This window comes from Neomonachus schauinslandi, chromosome 11 (assembly GCF_002201575.2).
Source record: "Neomonachus schauinslandi chromosome 11, ASM220157v2, whole genome shotgun sequence".
Lineage (NCBI taxonomy): Eukaryota > Metazoa > Chordata > Mammalia > Carnivora > Phocidae > Neomonachus > Neomonachus schauinslandi.
In genome coordinates this window covers 83,759,222-83,779,191 of record NC_058413.1, presented here as the reverse complement: position 1 = coordinate 83,779,191, position 19,970 = coordinate 83,759,222, and the positions used below count along the sequence as shown (strand labels likewise).

The following is a 19,970-nucleotide window of genomic DNA, read 5'->3' as shown; positions in this document are numbered from 1 at the left end:
CTATCCTCACTTTTAAGAGAGGAGAAACAGAACTTAAGATGGAATTCCTAAATACAGACCTTGGGTGGGTTTTCCATGCCTGCCTAAAAGTAGTGTCAGCTTTGGATCAATCTACTGCTTTCTGTCTGCTCTACGTCTAAGTCATTGAAGGAAAGACTTGGTAGGAAATGAAAAGTGGATTTTTGTTGTGATTGACCTGCTTTTCTTTCAACACACACACACAGTAGTCGCCTCCTCCCTCCACCGGTCATTTCAATTTGTTCTTCATATGGCTGTATTAGAAAGACAAGGAAAAAGAATGTAAAGAGTATGAGAGGTACCAAGAGTATATGGCCACAACTCTGGAAGACAGTGTCAGTGATGCTGAGACAGTGGTATGTCTTGTCCCACCCTTTCCTTTACCCTATTCTTTTTCCCTTTTCCTGAATTTTCTGGGGCAGATTATTTATTAAGAACAACCTTAGCTCCTGTGGATAAAGTATTGCCATTCATTTTCTCTTTGGGTGTTCATTTTCTCTTTGGGTGTTCTGCTGATCATTGAACATTTTTAACAGGTTTTAATGAAGCTAAAATCCTATTCTTAAGGAGAAGAACCTAATTCCAGAGACTGCTAGGACTTGGGGAGTAAGAGACTTGTTTCAACACTAAATATTCTCAAGAGAGAGGACCCCAGAGGTGACCAATAATAGGAAATCATCTTGGCAGACAGGACCACTTGCATATAGCGATCATTTGATGAGTGGGGCAAGAGGAAAGAAACAGAGCTCAGTTACGAGAACTGGTGAGCTTTGTTTAGGAGATGCTAGGGGATGCCATATAAAGTCACAAGATTTAAGAGTGGAATGTGTTTCCCAAGTGGAAGGAAGGGGAAAGAGCTACATTTTCATCTCTCTGACTTTTTTGTGCTTTTCTTGATAATTTCAATGAAAGGAGCAATCATGTTGCTAATTTTATTCCATGCATTTAAATTCTAATTAATATTATTTGATCCTCCTGTGTCCTGCTGAGGTGAAAGAAAATATGCTCCTTTACACTTTCTCCCCTCTTTCTCTCGAGAATTTGCATAAGAAGTGAAGTCATGTTTGCAGTAATTGGCATCCTTGCTCTCACAATTCTACTCCACTTTCTATTCTAACCTCCTAACCTGTCGTCTCTCTGTTCACCTTGACAAAGAAAGGAGAACTTAAGGGTTTCAGACAGCTCTGCCCATCACAGAATGGGGAAGACATTACGAAGGCACAGACAGCAGACCTGGGAAGTCACGCAGAGTGATCACTTCGTCTTGTACAGGTGAGGGAACGGACGTCCAGGGAAGTGAAATGACTTGCCTACAATCACACATTTCGTAGTCCTGGGTCTGGGGAGAGAGCTTTGTCTCTCCATCCGCCTTTGTTTTGATGATTCCATGAGATACAATGATATGTGGAAGGACTTTGGGTGCTGTCATGCACAAGGAAAGTTGGAGCTCTTATTTGTCTGGTTAATTAACAAAATGCTTTCATGGAATATCTGTTGCATCCATCCTTCTTGTTTTGCAAGCGTTTGTGGGGACTGACCCTCGGCTTGGTGACTTCTGGGTATCGGGGCTCGCCCGTGCTACACGTGTAGGCATGTCAGGCTCCTGGCAGCCTCGCACGAGTAACCATGGAGAACAGTTGGAGAGATTCCAGTGTTTGGGTTGTGCCTGGGGCCAGCTATTGTCTCAAAGACACCTGGTTTAGGATAGATGCCTGCCGCAGTGTGCCTTCACTTCCAGCAACAGATATTTACGAACTGACAGTGATAATGGGCTAGGGTACCATGGTAACAGAACTGGTCTCAGGGGGAGGCAGTCAAAAAAATAAAGATAAACAAAATACATCGGTCCTGCCTTCCTAAGTGCCATGCGGCTTGGTAGGTGATGTGGCAGAGGTGTGTAAGGCGCTGGGGTGTGGGGCTGTCAGTGCAGGTGTGGTACAGCCGAGGCAGCCTTCTAAAGGCAGGCATGTCGGGGGTGATGAGGGGGCAAGGGGTGTTCTAGACAGAGGGGACTTCATGTGACACGGTTTGGAGTCATGGCAGGGCATGCAGCATTGAGGAATCTGCAAGAAAACTGCAATCACATGCTATGATGTGGTTCCTGTGCAAGGTGATGGGTCTAGATGAGGCCAGGGGCATCCCAGTATGTCGTTCTGTAATGTTGTAGCTTCATACTAAAAGCCGTGGGAACCACTGAAGGGTTTTGAACAAATGAGTCCAACAGTTCTGCTAGAAAAGAGGCAGCAAGAGGATTAGCTTAGAAGGGTTACAACTGGAGCCAAGAGACCAGTTAGGGGACCCTGGTGCTACCCACCATCCAGATGAGGCCACATTGGATCCCCCACTTCCTGGGCTTCTGAGTGAGATTAGGGAATGATTTGAGTTTGCTGTTGAAGGGTCAAGATCAGGGAGTACTTATTGCGGAGAAAGAACTAGCTCTCCTACAGCGCAACTAGAATCCCTTCCTACGGAGATCACTTAATAGAGAACACCACCAAAGGCATGGAGAGTTTCTGTAAAGGACTTGGATAATTATTTGCCCAATGCTGGGTGCAGAAATTACTGCAGAAGTGCCTGCGAGACAGCCCCAGCTCTCGGAGGACTGATTCCGCTGGGTGACAGCTTTGCATCTGCACCCTCCCCTCCATCTGCGGTCTCACCATGAGGGCAGTGCCTGGCTTCCTGCCAGCGTCGGGACATGGGCCAGAGTGAAGGACCCTCTCTGCAGGGTTTCCTGCTTCGGGTTCCAGGGTGAGCGCTGTACTTTCAGGGCTAATATCGGGCCCGTTCTTTAGTGTGTGCCCACTCTTTGTCATTCAGCTGCCTGTGCAGCTCCCCTACTTTCTCCCAGTTAAGTCACTGTTCCCTTCTTTGTATCATAAGCTCCAAAAATACAGAGAGTAAGGAGTATGCCTTGTCCTGAAGAGTGAGCACCGCGTCTCCACAGGCCTGGAAGCACCGTAACGAAATGTTTAACGTTGAGCAGGGTGACGTAGGCATGCATTTGGTTCAGTGGGGGCAACTGCATTTTTACATGGAAGATTTGTAATTTTTAAAAATCATTAATACCTCCCTGTTCTTTAGAGTCCTTTATATGCTTCCTGAAATACCTGCTTTGACCCTCATGACAACCAAGAGTTGAGTGGGCAGACACATTTTTTCCCCCTTTGACACATATGAAAACTGAGTCACACAAAGTCTGAGGACTCAGGCTTGTCACGGGAGATGAGATAATTAAACAAGGACCCAGCTAGTTCGACTCCATGGAAATTAGGCCAAAAGCTCTGGGCATGATTACTGCTTCTCTTAAATATGAACATGTAAGCTGAGGTTATATCAGATAAAATATACTAATTCATGGCAGCTTCCAGATGGTAGAGATCTTGTTAAAATCTGAGTAACACCCAGTGTATTGTCAGGCTTTCGGGATGTTCATTACAGATTCTCTCTTGGAATCCACTAACCCCAGAAATCATTAATTTTTTTATCTTGGTTTAAGGAATTGGGAGATGCAGATTCTTATCCCCGATCATTCTTGAATAGCCATAGGCTCGTGCATGAAGTAATTGTATAGATTTAACTTCAAACTCTTACCCATAGGGTGGCAGACCATCTCTCAGGTCCCTCTGAGCACCAAATTTATATTTGTTTGTAAAGTTCTCAGCAAAAGCACCACTTCTGCAAGGCTTGCCCTGACCCCTTAAACGAGAGAAGGTTCCTGAACACCCACCTATTTTCTGTTTAACACCCCGTAGTATCCTTTCATACGAGACTCACATTTCATGATAATCTGTTTTCTTTACCTCTCTTCTGCATGAGCAGAATGTCTGTCTGTGTCTGTCTTGTTTGTCTCGGTATCACATTAAGTGCTTAACACAATGTATGGCCCATAGTAGGTGCTCAGTGAATATTTGTCAGATAGATAATTCAGTAAACCTATTCTTGCACACCTCAGTTTGTCCCCATCTTTGGAGTAACAGCTAGACGTGAAGGGCCAAGAATGAGAAGGAGAAGGATAAGCCTGGGGATAGGATTCTTGGGTTACAGAAGGGGGAGAGTCCTGTGATTCACAGATGGCTCTTAACACAGTCCCTCCCGTCAGCCTGGTTTAACTTGATCCCATCCGTAAGAGAACATGTGTTCAGATATCTGACGCATGAGTAAGACCCAGCGTAGTTGGGAAGGGAAAACCTTCTTGAGAAGAGGACACCTCAGCATTTACATTGTTTCTGGCAGTGGCTGGCTCCCCACATCCACTGTCTTCTCTCTCCATCATTGCTCCCCAAAGTGATTTTCATCATGCCAGCAGCGCCCCCAAACCCCTTAAATAGCAGCTCTAGGCCCTCTCCAAGCAGACTGCAGCCTTCCTGCTTATGCTGGCTTCCTCTGATCCCCACAGAGTCCCTACTTGTATCAGACCAGACCCTAAACATCTGACCCTGTCTCCACCTTCCTGTCTTTAGACTCCATTTTTTTCTTCTTTTTTTTATTATGTTATGTTAATCACCATACATTACATCATTCGTTTTTGATGGAGTGTTCCATGATTCATTGTTTGCGTATAACACCCAGTGCTCCATGCAGTACGTGCCCTCTTTAATACCCATCACCAGGCTAACCCATCCCCCTACCCCCCTCCCCTCTAGAGGCCTCAGTTTGTTTCTTGGAGTCCATAGTCTCTCATGGTTTGTCTCCCCCTCCGATTTCCCCCCCTTCATTTTTCCCTTCTTGCTATCTTCTTTTTTTTTTTTTTAACATACAATGTATTATTTGTTTCAGAGGTACAGATCTGAGATTCAACAGTCTTGCACAATTCACAGCGCTCACCATAGCACATACCCTCCCCAGTGTCTATCACCCAGACACCCCATCCCTCCCACCCCCTACCACTCCAGCAACCCTCAGTTTGTTTCCTGAGATTAAGAATTCCTCATATCAGTAAGCTCATATGATACATGTCTTTTTCTGATTGACTTATTTCGCTCAACATAACACCCTCCAGTTCCATCCACGTCGTTGCAAATGGCAAGATCTCATTCCTTTTGATGGCTGCATAATATTCCATTGTATATATATACCACATCTTCTTTATCCATTCATCTGTCGATGGACATCTTGGCTCTTTCCACAGTTTGGCTATTGTGGACATTGCTGCTATAAACATTGGGGTGCATGTACCCCTTCGGATCCCTACATTTGTATCTTTGACTCCATTTTCTTCGTATGGAGAACACCTTCTCACCTTTTCTCCATTTATGCAGATGTATTTGTGATTCCGCACGAGCCCAGGGTTCCTGCCTCTGTGAGATCGCCAGTACCACGCTTCCCCGCCCCCCATCCCCCCCCCCCACACACCTGAAATCCTCACCAGCTGTCGCCTTCAGTACTTACACCTACCTAGGTGTCAGTGTCCCTAGATGGCCCTGACTCTCCCTTGCTTCTTGTTGGCTTCCCGCTCTCCCTGGCCCCACCTCCTCTCTCTGGAGCCCACCCCCCCCGCTGCCCACCCAGTGCCTGATACAGAGCTGTCTGCATCCCTCTAGCACCTTCTTGCAGCCTCTGGAGCATTGCCCTTTCCTTCAGAGTTTCTCCTTCTGATCACAAAAACTTTGTGAGAATTACAAATAGGGCTGTCTCAGTTCTGGAGCCCCAGAAGCAGGCCCTGGAGATGGGAAGTTTGTGTTGAAGTGACTTATTAAGGAAGTGCTCCCAGGAGAAGTGCTCCCTTATTAAGGAAGTGCTCCCAAGTGAGAGAGTGGGAGAAGCAGGGCAGAGAAGGGCAAGAAGCCAAGGAGAGGCTCAATTTCAGGCAAATATCCACGAGTGCGGCTTCTGTTGGATGTGCAGAGATGCTGGCAAGTACAGAGAGCAGCTTCCCCACTCCTCCCCAGCCTGCTGCCAGCTGCCCCGGGGGGGTCACACGCTCCCAGACTCTTCCAGCTCTGTGAGTGAGTGCAAAGGGGCTGTGTGGCCTCAAGGCAGCCCTGCAGAGAGCCCCAGATGGGGACTGTTCAAAGAAGAACCACACAGAAACCTGGAGAGGTACAGAGATAATAAAAGGAACCCGAGGGAGCTGGACTGAACACTGGGCCATTTCCTGCCCAGGTGGGGACATTACAGAGGATCCAAGACCCAGGGACCCAGGCCCTGCTTGCTGCCTCCCTTCCTCACCATGTTTCAGACCCCCATGACAGGCTGGCACATCTCTGCTCTGGAGACCTGGTCAGACCTGAGCCCGGAGACCCCTTTCCTCTAGGAATTCAGGCAGAACAACGGGTATGTCCTTCCCTTAGGTGAACACACCCGGGAGACATTTTTCTAGGTCTTCTGACCTAGGAAAGGTATTTTTAAGGCTTCGCACCATCCTTGGTACATGAGAAAGATGAAATTGGCTAAGAGTGCCCATTGGCCCCTCTCCCTGCATCCCGGTGCCCCACCCCCTGCACGCCTCCCTATAGCCAACTTCCGTTTATGATAGAGAAGGGGAGAGGGGAGGGGAGGGCGCCAACGCTGGGCCACAGACTCCTCGAACAATAAACCAGTGTGCGAGATCAGCACTCCACTGAGAGGGAGTTCCTCTACCAGACACCTGTCACAGGACAGATGAAGAAATCGGACAGAAAATATGAAAATGGTGAGGCCTTCCACCTGGGCAGTGAGGCCTCAGCCACGGCTGTTCCTTCCACGGGGAGCTTTCGTCTTTCTAGGGGATACGTCCTACCCCCCTAGGTACTGCATCACATAGATTAGCTATCTGGAGAGGTCCAATGAGCTCCTCTCCACTTAATTATTTTTACATTTCCTTGTTGTAGCGGCCACTGTTTTTCTGGACCCTGGGGACCCTTTCTCTTCACAGGCCAGCAGAGGATGGGCATGCGGAGCAGATGGTTCTGTTCCTCTGTTCCAACTTTGTCCCAGCCTCTCAGGTGGTGGCGGTGGCACTGTGTAACCTGGGAGGAAGCCCGCCTGCTAACCGCTGCCCCTGGCTCCCAGGTGGGCCCTGGGCAGTCACTAGACACACAGTGGTGCTGCCAAGAGGGGAAAGAAAGTGTGGCCAGGGTCATTTAGTGAGAAACCAGAGAAGGCGCCTCCAGCCCAGGAGCTCTGTTTATCATTTGGGGATTCTAGCAGTAGCTGGCCTGTTCTTTCTTCTGGTGTGCTGTGGGAGCTGGAGGTAGAAGACTGTCTCTTCTGGCCTCAAACTGGATTGCTTTCGTTCTGCACACCCCCACCTCCCCCCACCCCCCCAACACAGGGTCATGTGTGTACACAGTCTCGGGGCTGAGGACCAGGTAGAAAGGCAACCTGTTGCTGACTGGTCAGAACTGCCTGGGTGTCGCCTTCACACTCGCTGGCAGGAAGGAAGACGTCAGCTGCCATTGGTCTAGGATGTAGTTTTGGCCTCCTAGGCCATGAGGTTCTTCCCATCCTGAGGGTGTTCAAGCCCGAACTAGAAAGCAGTCTTCATCGGTGATGGGAGGGGTGCTGGAGGCAAGATCCAGGCCTGGAAGAGGGACTTGGAGTTGTCCCAACAAGGAATTGGAGTTGGAGCTAGTCCCAGAGTGACCCACGTGCTGACTTCACCTGAGGCTGACTCCACGGCAGAAGGTCTGCCAGACTGGTACATCTTTCTTAGCCACTGCTGATCCTGGGTTTGGGAGGAGGTGGGTAATTCAGACCTTTTTTCCAGCATGGCACTGCATCTCTCATATGTATTGTTCATCCCACTTTACTTGAGTGAGTCCTGGTTTTCCCAGTGTCATTGTGAAAATTGTCTGGACTGGATAATAGTTGTGTGCTCCCTATTTATACCTTGCCAGTCTGGGTCCAACTTCTTCAGAATGAAGCTCCATCGTGGGTGCAAGCTTTACATGGACCAGCTGGTGAAGGCTAGAATAGGAGACAAAGAAAGGAAGCAAAAAGATTGCAGACAGATTCATTTCCTAGAATCACATTTCTTTCCATGCTGGGAAGGGCCACCCACTGGAAGACAAAGAGATAAGATCAATTTTGGTGCCTTTTATAGCCATTGGTAATTTTCTGAGGTAGCCACTGCAAAGTTCTTCACTTTGGTTCTCTGGTTCTTCTCGTCTTCAGGATAAAGTAAAAAAAAAAAAAAATCTTTCACACAGAGTAGTGCGCAGTCTACCTACAAAAGTCAGGGTTCCTGCAGGGAAAAGGGATGGCATGCTCAAATCGAGTAATTTGAGGAGAGTTTAATAAAGTGGATATTTGCCAAAGTGTAGGAAAAGTGCAGGGGGAGTCAGGACCACAGGACTAGTACAGGAGGGCATCATTAACACCTGCAGGGCTGGAGGGATAAAAAGGAGGGGGTCACAGTTCCCACCAGAGAGTGAGGGCTGTGTGGAGAGGTCCACTGGCCACAGGCTGTCATCTTTGATAGAGCGATTTTGAACACCTGTGGCAGCCTCTATCCTACCTCCTCCACCCCGTCTCCTGCCACTGATTCTCATCAACCAAATCCAATGGGAAGCTGGAGGACAGGGGACTCTATTGATGTGACCCACATTGGTCAGTCTGCGGTGGATCGAGGGGACACAGAATAGCAGTACACTCACTGGCCTCATTTCCCCTAACTTTTCTCTTCTGCCAAAGCCACAGACCCCATTGAGTCCAAATTTCCAACCTTCTGCAAACATGCCAGGAATTTTTAAAGCTCCAATGTGCTTTGCTCATTTTCTTCCCTCTGCCTGAAAGGCTGTGCCTGCCATCTTGTATTTAGCAAGTGCCTTCTCACCTCAACGGCCACCCTGACTCTCACAAGATCCAAATTGTCCTGAAAGTAATCAGGAGTCCTGGGAATAAAGAAACAAATATATACTTCCTGCCCTCCCAGACTTCACCTATCACAGGAAAAATGGACCATAAACAGAAATACACACCAGGATAAAAATATGTCTAGAGATCATTCATAAGGGATTAAGCATTTTTGCAGAGGAGAGATAGTGAGGATACAAAATAATATTTAAAATTGGCCTTGATAGGGGATAGGAATTTGTCTAACACACAATGAGGAAGGGCATTCCAAATACAGTGTGTTACTGAATCCTACATGCGAACAGAGTGCTCAGGTAACAGTAAGAAGTAGTCCAAAATACACGATACGTGTCTTGCCTAAAGCAGTGGGGGTGGAAGGTGAGATGGGGCTTTGCAGGAGATCATTCGCTGAAGCCCAAGTTTCAAATGGCAGATGAAGTCCAGGGTAAATTTCCACTAACTGTCCCTCAGTACTTCTGGGCTCCCTCGCCTAGAGAATGTTGGTTTTTACCAAGGGGTTTAGGGGACCCTCCTCTATGTTTGGACAATTTGGTATATGTCAGGAAAAGGAATGAGGAAAAAAAAAAAAAAAACCTCCTGGCTGTTTGGCTTTGGTAACCTAGGGGAAAAAAAGGCTCTATTGCTTTTGTCCATGGTTGTATGACAAGATCAAAATGATGCATCTCCCACATTGCTACATGCGTGTGACACAGCTATTGAGTAAGGAAATGGCTTGTGGGAGCTGTGGCTTAGAAACGTGATATGACCTACTGGGTAGTCCCAAGCCCCCTTTAGCATCTGAGTTAGCACTGGGTTTTTGCTGCCGGCACAAATCAAAATGTTGTGCCATTCATTTCAGACAAGTCATGGCCCACCTAGCTCAGCAGTTTGTTTTGAGATGGTGCTACTTTATTTGACCTGGACAGGAAGGACAGATGGATAGGTGTGCTTATGGAGAACACTTCTTAGAGGTCCACAAAGCCAAGCCTTCTGGAGTTATCTTCAAGACATTAGAGAAGTAGGAGGTGATAGACTCCACTGTTTTGATGCCCTCAAAGAGTGAGTGTGCATCATTGGAGTTGTGGGCATTTTTTATTGGAAATGCAGGCAGGGTACTTAACCCTCACAGCCTGGGGCTCTTCTGGACACAGGCTCCGTGATCTTTTACTTCTCAGGAGTTTGTGGAAGGTGAGAGATTTTAAACAAAAATTAATCCCTCAACAGATAGTTATTGAATGCTTACTCTGTACTCAACAGGATGTCGTGTAGGGGCACATGAGAAAAGTAAGGCATGGCCCTTGTTTTCAAGAACTTACCCTCTAGTAGTGAAGCAACATCCATGCACGGAAGATGGGAAAGCAGTATATACGATAGATTGTAGAGTCGCATTATTTGTGGAGTTTCAACTACATGCAAAGCAATGCATTTGCGTGCATGGTTCCATTCAATCTCATTAACCCCATGCAGGAGAAAATGTTATTTCCGTTGCAGATGAGTGCAAAGAAACTCAGAGAGGTTCAGAGGGCTTATTGAGAGGCAATAAGCCCAGACCTGGGACTTTGATTCCAGCAGTCTGAGTTCAGAACTTGTCCTCTTGCCCCTGTCTACCTCCTCCCTTAGACTACAGCGACCCGCCAGCAGTGTGAGCTCGCAGGGCGGCATGTGCACAGCTGGGTTTTACCCCTGGGCCTTTATCCTCTCTTCTAAGACTTCTGCTTCTACCCAGGCATGGTATGGACAGTTTTGTCACCTTCATAACTAAGAAAGATTTCCTAGCATGTATCTGTTTTTCTTTTGAATGTTAAGCAAAAACAGTCGTAGTTGAGGGATTCAAGGCCAGTGTGAACTGAATGTTGTTAGTGTTTTTTGTCTCATTATGATCCAAAACAATTTTATAAATATCAACCTGAGTTTAGACTCTAGTAGGGGCAAAATTAGCAACCCCACGAGGGAAGCCTTCTGCAATAAAGAGCTAAGGTACCAGTGATGTCTGAATTTTCAGCAGGTCGGTGATGAAGCATCATGCTTTGTCTGTTTGTTGGTTTCCCCCCAAGAATAGGTCTGGAAGACGCCCATGCCAACTCCATGGGATTGGGTGGCGGTATTTCTCAGCCATCCACATCGCAATGATTCTCTGTGAAGCTTGCAGGGAGGAGCAGGGCACCAGCCAAATGCTCAGAGGAACCAAATTTAGGGGCAGCTGGAGCATTTCTGTGCAATAAGAGGAGATTGTGACCAGGTGCTGTGAAGGGCGGAAGCTCTTATTTTACTATAGTCTCAAGCGTTGCTTGAGACATGTTGCTTTTCAAAAGCAGTTAAAGGACCATTTGATAGAAGGAATGGTTGGATTACCCACTGTCTGGATCCATTATAGTCCTCAGATCTATAGGCAGGTGTGTTTAAGAAAGGCCAAGCCTGGATTTTTCTCTTTCTTCAATAATCCTCTTTATTTCAACACTCTCTTTGTCTGTCCTTAGAAGTTTCCAAGCAGATGCTTTTTCTCTATTTTTCTTCCAATTTCTAGACACACACTCACTGTCTCCTTCCCTTTCTCATTTCCTTCCAGATCCAAAAGTAGCTTGAGGCCCTGAGTTCATACTTTTATGGTTTTATCTCTGCAGCCCCTCATCCTGGGCTTGCTTAATCATTTTTTCCTATTCCTCAATGTATAAATGCAGCAAGTAAAATAAAGCCACTATTCATCAGCAAGAGTTGAAGGACATAGAGGGCTGCATTTTTAGAGCTTTGGCACAATTGGTGTAGCTGCAGAAAATGACAGGTGTGACAGCTTTCTCTGCTGTACACTGTGCTCAGGTGCGAGGTCCAGCATGGGCATGTGTGGCTGGTCTTCTTCTGGTCAACTACACATGAACCTTTTCATCATTAAAGAAAATACATTGCCGATCCATGCAGGCTGCATACTCTGGATGATCTCTGTTCAAATAGACCAGGCTTGCTCTCTTTAAGAAGAAATTTCTCCAAGGAGCAGGGTGCAGACAGACGTACAGACTGATAAGAGCACTGCGGCTCATCAGTGAAATGATAAACAAGCATCTCTAATAGGCTCTATCTGTCTGTCTGGATTCTGCCAGGATATTGCGTAGGTCAGGCCATGGGCTGCCCATGGGGACCACACATGGGAGGAGTTCCACAGACCTGATGGGAAGGGAAGGCCATTTGCACAAACGCTGAAGGCTGATGGCCACTGGCCAGAGGGCTGGAGGATGGAAGCGAGAGCAGCACTGAGGCTGGAGGACAGGAGGCTTTCAGAGTGAAGAGATGTTTGGAGTTGGGGAATTGGGAGTTCCAGGGCTCAATCCAGAAGGCTTAGGTCTGCAAAGGTTGTTTCTCTTTGTATGTCTGGCAGTATGGGTGGAAAGGATGCTTGGATTGGGAGCTAGTGTATCTCAGGAATTCCGGAAAAAGGTGAGAGGCGCGGCACGTGGGTGGCTCAGTCGGTTGAGCATCCCACTCTTGATTTCAGCTCAGATCATGATCTCAGGGTCATGAGACTGAACCCTGTGTTGGGCTCCACACTCACTGGGGAGTCAGCTTGAGATTCTCTCCCCCCTTCTCCCTCTGCCCATCCCCCGGCTTGCTCTCTCCCTCTCAAATAAATAAATAAATCTTAAAAAAAAAAAAAAGGTGAGAGGATTTCAAGGTTTGGGCAGGGCACTTTCAACTCTTTCTGTCTCTCCTTCCCCCTTGCTGGCCTGTCTCGTCCTGACCTGTGACTATTTCCTGATGACAAGTGGCCATCACCAGCTGTACTTGCCTGGATTAGGGAGAGTTGAGTTTGAAGTCTTCCCTACTTCCCATTTAATCATACAGTCAATTACCTTCCTGAAGGACATGAAATACCATGGTGTGTTTGAGGAGTCATTTTGTAGAATTATGTTAAGGGCCATCTCTGCAAAAAAGGGAGCCTGTTGAAGGAATTTCCCACCCCAATCTTCTACCAACTCCCCACCAACCAGGGCATTCTGAGGGAACAATTATGCTTGCTTTTACTTTTTTTTTTTTTTTTAACCTGGGAGAATTGTCTCTTTTGCTTTTTTGTGGAAACTCGATAAATGAGACAGATAGATGGGGACAGGTATGAGGAGGTGACAGTAGTTGGCTGCCAAGTTACCTTTGTGATCCATCTCTGCAGAAGCCGGCGGTAATGCCGTGGAGACTCAGCAAGACTGATATCCAGCAGTGACAGTTTGGACATCTAAACATGACCTTGGATGTGCCCAAAACCACAGCTGAAGCTATGCCAGCTTCTCAGTGTAGTATATCATAGGGGCCGCATAACCGGGTTGGAAATTGTCTGCGTTCGCAGCGTTGGCGTATCTGCAAATGAACATCTTTGGCCCTGGAAGCATGGCGCAGAGCATTGAGACTACTTTGTTGCAGTCAGTTCCCAGTAATTAGACACTCACAGGAAGCCCAGGACAGTCCTCTCGGATTCATCAAGAGGCTGAGATGCCCCCACCGTGGGCATCAAAAACAATTATTCAAGCCTTGTAGAGGGTGTTGATCAGAACTTCCTGCACCACGGCTGGCCATTCCCCTGGTGTCTGGTTCCTTTTTAGCTGCTGGGGGAGCACATAGCTGGGCTTCAGCTCTGGCTTCCCAAAACATACCAATTACAAGGAAGTTCTCTCCCGTAAAGTAATGGAAAACTATTTCAAACAAGGGTTATTTCCTAGTGCCCGCTCGCTCTGTAGCTCTCATTTCACCAGAAACCAGATGTCTAAATTAATGGATTTCAGGATGTGGTCTCCAGATCAGGGAGGGGCCAGCAATCCATACTTTATCAGGGCTTCCAGATGATTCTGACGCACACTGAATTTAAATGTTGGAGGCCGTTGGGGAGGGCTTATAAGGACATTCAAAAACACTGAATTTGAAACAAAATAAAATAAAGCTGGATCTGAATCCTGACTCTGCCACTTAATATCACAGTGATTCTAATCAATTTGGGTATTTTTTTCAATTTGGATATTTTTTAACTTGATTTAACTCCCATCTGTAAACTGGCATTAATAAGTGAACCCACATTTTTGAGATGGTAATGTAGTCTGTATAATAGGCTTGTGTAGCACCAAGCATACAATAAGATGTGTTCAATAAACATTAGCCATGAATATGAATTTCATAGTTTCTCTGCTGGGATCCAAGCAAAATTTATTTTTTAAGGATTTACTTATTTATTTATTTTAGAGAGAGGGAGAGAGAGAGTGAGAGCAAGTGGGGGAGAGTGGGGAGGGGCCAAGCAGAAGAGAAAGAATCTTAAACAGGCTCCGCGCTCAGTGCAGAGCCTGAAGTAGGGCTCGATCTCACGACCCTGAGATCATGACCTGAGCCGAAATCAAGAGTCGGGTGCTCAACCAACTGAGCCACCCAGGTATCCCCCAAGCACAATTTAGAGCAGGGACCACCCTTAAGGTAATTAAGACAAATAACATTTACCAATGTGTTACTAGTAAAGTATGCTCTGGAGTGTGTTGTTCTTCAGGGATTTCAAACCACTGTGGTTCCAAGTCCACATTCCAGGTGAGGCAGCCTGAGAGGAGGAACATTAGGGAAGTCTGTGAGGAACCTAAGGGAAGGAATGGCATCAGGTGCTTCCTCTGTTGGCTGTACTTCTCTGCTCTCATTCACTCTCAGAATATTCTGGGTATTGTCATCAAAGCCAGAGGCAGTCTTGAAGTACATTCTAGACCAGCCCAAACTTTGCATGTACTCTAGTTACCTAGAGATACTATTAAAATGCACATTCTAATTCATTGCATCTGAGATAGGGCCAGAGTTTCTTCATTTCTACCAGGCTACCATAGGATGGTGATCTGCTGGTTTTCTGACCACACTTCCACATAGTGAGGTGCTAGCTCAGTGCTTCCCCACCCTTAAGGTTCATATGTTTCACCTCTAGATTTATGTTACTCAAGGAATGGTCTAGAGTCAGCAACATTGGCGTCACTTGAGAGCCTACTACAAGTGCAGACTCTCAGGACCCACCCCAGACCTACCAAATCAGTGCATGCGTCTTAGTAAGATTCCCAAGAAGCGTTAAGCACAAGAAAGTCCAAGATCCGCTCAGAGTATATATTTTTTCTTTTTTTTAAGATTTTATTTATTTATTTATTTGAGACAGAGAGAATAAGAGAGAGAGAGCACATGAGAGGGGGGAGGGTCAGAGGGAGAAGCAGGCTCCCTGCCGAGCAGGGAGCCCGATGCGGGACCCGATCCAGGGACTCCAGGATCATGACCTGAGCCGAAGGCAGTCGCTTAACCAACTGAGCCACCCAGGCGCCCGTGAGAGTATATATTTTTTCACAGAGCCCTGCACTCAGAAGGATCCTGCACATGGTTAAATGCTCTCCTTTCAATATCTTGAAATTCTTAACAATTCATGAACAATGAGCTCTGCCTTTTCATTATATACTGAGCCCCCCAAATTATGTAGCTGATCCCAGACAAACAGCTCTGCACCAGTGTTTTTCAAACTTTGGTAGGTCTATGACCCAACTGGGCTATTGTTAGAAATTCTTATTTCTGGATACCCAAAGACTAAATCAGTAAGATAGGAGGTGAGACTAAACACCTATAACAAACCCCTCATGCGATTCTGATGCAAGTGGCCCATTCCCTTGATCTTTCCCTAGTAAAGTCATTTCCATCCTGCATTGTCCGGGAAACACAATGAACAGCACAGAACTTGCTGGACACCAGAGCAAAGGTGTTTTTGGTGGAGCAGCTTTCCCTACAGGCATTCTCAGCAAGGCTCCCCACCTGTGCTTGAGTGGCCCTGCAGTGATCCTGTGACATTTACACAAGTACAAGCGGAAAGAAGGCACGATACAGGATATCTCATCTCGAGAGGGACCGCCCGGGGAAGCTGGTGTGCTCAGCGGCAGTTCTTATGTTTTTTATGGTCACAGACCATTTTGAGAACTCAGCAGGGTCAGTCATCCCTCCCACTGAAAAATCCCCCTTTGCACATTCTGAGGAGCGCACGGGACCAGGAATTAGACAGATGTCCTGGCTGAGATATCTGTCACTTCCCAGTCACCAGACAATTCCAAATGGTGGAGTCCTGATCTTTAAAGTAGAGAATGGGTAAGATCATCTACTTCACAGATTTGCTGCAAGAATCAAAAGAGACAGTGTGGATGTAAAAGCATTTTGTACACTGCAAAAGAATGTATAAATTTGAGGCATCGTTATACACACTGAGCTACATTGCTATTTCCAGCATTATAGTTAGGATCAGGACACTGTTTGTGAATTTCGCCTAAGGCCATAGAACATATTTGGTGTATTGAGAGAGGGAAATGAATACAGACAGAGATGTGATTAGGACTTGGCGAGAGAAGCTGGGAGATTTGAAAGTGTAAGGAAAGAGAAGGGAGCTTCCACAATTTGGGGACTCCAGATGCAAAAATAAAAAAGACAAAATCTATTTTTACACGTGCAACCAGTTTTGAGATTTTGGAAAATGCCTTTAGTCTCTCAGTAATTGAACATTTCTGCCCCCGGGTATAATGAAGATAAATAGCAATGGTGGTGGTCCATATTTAGTTTTGACTTCAGAAGCCTTCTGTTGGAATTCGCTATTCTGAGATAATGTTTAGTAGTTAAAATCTGGGTCTCTCTGATCTAGCACATATTATCTGTGTGGCTTGGGAGAAAGATTTAGTTTCTTTGTTCTTCTGTTCCTTTAACCAACAGAACCTTGCTCATAGGGCTGTTATAAGTACTGGATGACTTAGTACTCCCCAAATACCTACAGCATGGGAATCCTCGTGCAAAGGGAGAACTGATGATGTTCTGAGGGTCTAGCCATTCTGGATCTGAAAGATGCCTCCAGTTATAACTATTGAATAGTAATGACGATGGGAGTAGTCCTTTGCTCAGGTGGTTTCAGGGGCACTGAACTGCTCAGGACCCAGAAGTCTCAGATAGCCAGAGCTCTGAGGCTCTAATCCCACAAGATTTCTGCTGCCCAGTTCCAGAAAGTGCCACACATGACAATCAAACAGGAAATATATGTGTGTACATTGGGGCTGGTGGAGGGAGTGTGAAGGCAGGGCATGGTGACAAGTCAAACTAGCGTTGCCAAGAAGACCTGATTCTGATGGTCGGCACTTCCTCTCTGGTTCCTGGACTTACTCGTCTTGTTTTCCCTCCAGGTGCACGATTGACAACCGGGTCACCCGGGTGGCCTGGCTAAACCGCAGCACCATCCTCTATGCTGGGAATGACAAGTGGTGCCTGGACCCACGCGTGGTCCTCCTGAGCAACACCCAAACCCAGTACAGCATCGAGATCCAGAACGTGGATGTGTATGACGAGGGCCCGTATACCTGCTCTGTGCAGACGGACAACCACCCAAAGACCTCGAGGGTCCACCTCATTGTGCAAGGTAGGCGGGGCTTGGCTGGACGGTCTGGGCGGGTGGCTGGGAGAGCCCATGTCGAACCCTTTTCCTGTGATCCTCAGCAGAGATGAGTTCTATTTGTCCATCGGCCAGGACAACAAGACAACTAATTGTCATTTTGCTGTTAGAAGCTGAATTTTGAAATAAGTTTTCCTGTTGAATAGGACTAGGATCTTTTTTTGTTTTGTTTTTGTTCCAATAATATATTTTCTCAGAAAATTATCTTCTAATTATTGCTTTCCTTGGCTTTTTTCTCCTCTTAAGATTTTTTTTTTTTTTAGGTTCCATCCAGTTCTAAGCTTCTTTTATTTTAAGACCCGTGTTTTAGCTTTTCCAGCACTACACACACGCCATACCCTCCCACAGCCTTCAAAGAAAGCAGAGCCCGTCACAGATGCTCTCAACGCCCACCTGGGACACACCCTTCACAGCCACCCGCACTATCTCCAGCTTGCGTGCGTCTCTCATCTCCCAGCCCTGGGTTTCGGATGCCACTTCTCCCTTTTAATAACCTGTGTCTGATTCTCCGTGTTTGGTGGCACCCCAAGTTCTTGCCCCCTCTTTCTGCATCCCCCACCCCCAGCTTTTGAGGCCTGTGTATTGGTTTTGGTTTTGCGTCTCCCTTTCTTCTGCCCTGTCCATGTTTCACAGGCCCTGGGGATGGTGCTAGCCTGTTCCCGGGGAAGCAGAACTGGCCCCAGGACATTCAAACAACACTTTACCACGGTGGACAGTTCCTAATTAGGGAGGAAGAGCCCAGAACCAGACTTGGCCGCATTCGGGCTGTGAGACCTGGATCAAGTTACTGGCTGGGCTTCGGGGTTCCCTTCTGTAAAACAGAGTCACTGATGTGATAAGCTTGCTAAATTTTACATGACACTTAGAAGCCGGCCTGGCTCCTACAGAGCTGTCTAAGTGTTGGCCATCAATATTTTTTTAATACTGATACTACTTTTTAGCTTTTTAAAATTCTTTTACAGTGGACCAAATACCTCATTTTATTATCTCAGAAGCTTAAGCCCGGGGTAGCGAGTGGAGCCTGGCTCCTCTCCTGGGGTCTCTTTCACAGCCTGATTCCCAGTTCCCTTCATCTAGCTGAATGGTACCTAGGGCAGGAAGCTCCTCCAGTGGAGGCTCCTTTGGCCACCCCTCCTTGTCAGGGCACCCAAGGAAAAGGGATGGGGTTGTCAGATGCTTGGCTAGAGAAACAAGGGCAGGAAAGTGGCTGGAGAAGGAAGGCTGGGGAAGGGTGAGACGAGGTGAGCGGGGATGAGACACATCACAGCAAGGGAACTGTGGCCCTCGCTCTGAGCAGGGACCACAGGGACATCTGAGCCCCTCAGTGCTGGGCCAGAGCTTGGCCACACTGTGTGGTTCTTATTTCTTTTTCTCACTCCTCTGAAATTATGATGGCTTTTTCTATTAATTGGTTCTAGAAATGAATATTTTTCAAACTGCTGGATACAAATAACATTTTTTAAAGGAGATGGGATTGCATAGAAGGTATCAGCATATTACAAACAGCAGAATAAGTATCATTCCATAAGACTTTTGTTTCAGGATGTGTAAGTTTTTGATGTAAAATACATTTTTGAGGGGGCCTGGTGGGTCGGTCAGTCCGACTCTCAATCTCAGCTCAGGTCTTGATCTCAACGTCGTGACTTCAAGCCCCACATTGGGCTCCATGCCAGGCATGGGGCCTACTTAAAAAAATATATATATCAATCAATCAGTCAATCGAAATACATTTTTTTATGGTGGATAGTTGACCGAAAAATAGTTTGGGGACGGCTTCAGAAGCACCCCCTGGTAGAGATTACAGATGGTGCCGCTGGAGCAGTCCCCATTGCTCTTTTCATGCCCTGAACTGCACACACTTATTGTCGAGAGCAGGATACCCTGAACTGACAAAGAGAAGTTAGCAAATGACAGATACTCACTTTAGGAAGCAGGACCTTTCTGGAACTGGAATATGGAAGGTATAGTGGAAAATGCTGAAACCTCCCTGAAAATAAGGACCATGCTTTTGTCATTTTTTTTTCTTAAGCTCTCCCCTCCCAACACACACACCCACACATTCCTGCCCTAAGTACCTGGGAGAGTGCCTGATCCAAAGTACACATTTAATAAATGCTTACTGAAGCAAATGGCCGGAATTATAGTCCACAGGTCTTACACAGGCTCCAAGAGGGGAAGTGGAGCACATGTGGGGGTAGAGACGTGGGAGGGGTGAAGCAAGGGGGTCTACATCAATCTTTGCTCATGTCCAAGCTAATGGAAAATGTCTAATCCCCAGCTAGGTGTTTACATCTGTGACTTGGCTAGGTGGCCTCTTAGCATGACACACCACCTCAAGTATTGGAATCTCATCTTGGGCTAATTTTCGAATGCTGATGGGTGTATTGATCTGGAAACAAGCTAGGCTAAAAAAGGCACTGGTCTTGTACACAGACTCAGTCCAAGCTAATCCGCTGTCAATATGCCTGGGCCGAGCATTATTGACACTTTAATGAATAGTGGACCGTAGTTTTTCAGAGCCAAACTTTCCCCCCTCTTAAAAGCAATCAGACAAACTAAATAGAGCCAGACTCCCCCATTTCTGTATTGGAAAGATGATACATCACCATCCAACATTAAAAAAAAAAGAAATATATTTATCTTGGGATCATTTATTGTACTGAACATAAACCCTAATTCCCCTAGCAGGAGCTGACTGTCTGGATTTTGTTGAAGTTGCTATTCA

General features: G+C 46.6%; 1 protein-coding gene across 4 annotated transcripts in view; it reads left to right on the top strand.

The window, feature by feature from the left end:
- The window catches only part of NTM (neurotrimin), a 416,935-nt gene that overhangs the window by 214,034 nt on the left and 182,931 nt on the right, over positions 1-19,970 (top strand). For all 4 annotated transcript variants that reach the window (XM_021696337.1, XM_021696336.1, XM_021696338.1 and 1 more), the window contains exon 2: positions 16,980-17,212. In XM_021696337.1, coding sequence (XP_021552012.1) covers positions 16,980-17,212 — 233 coding nt within the window. The remainder of the gene's footprint in view (positions 1-16,979; positions 17,213-19,970) is intronic.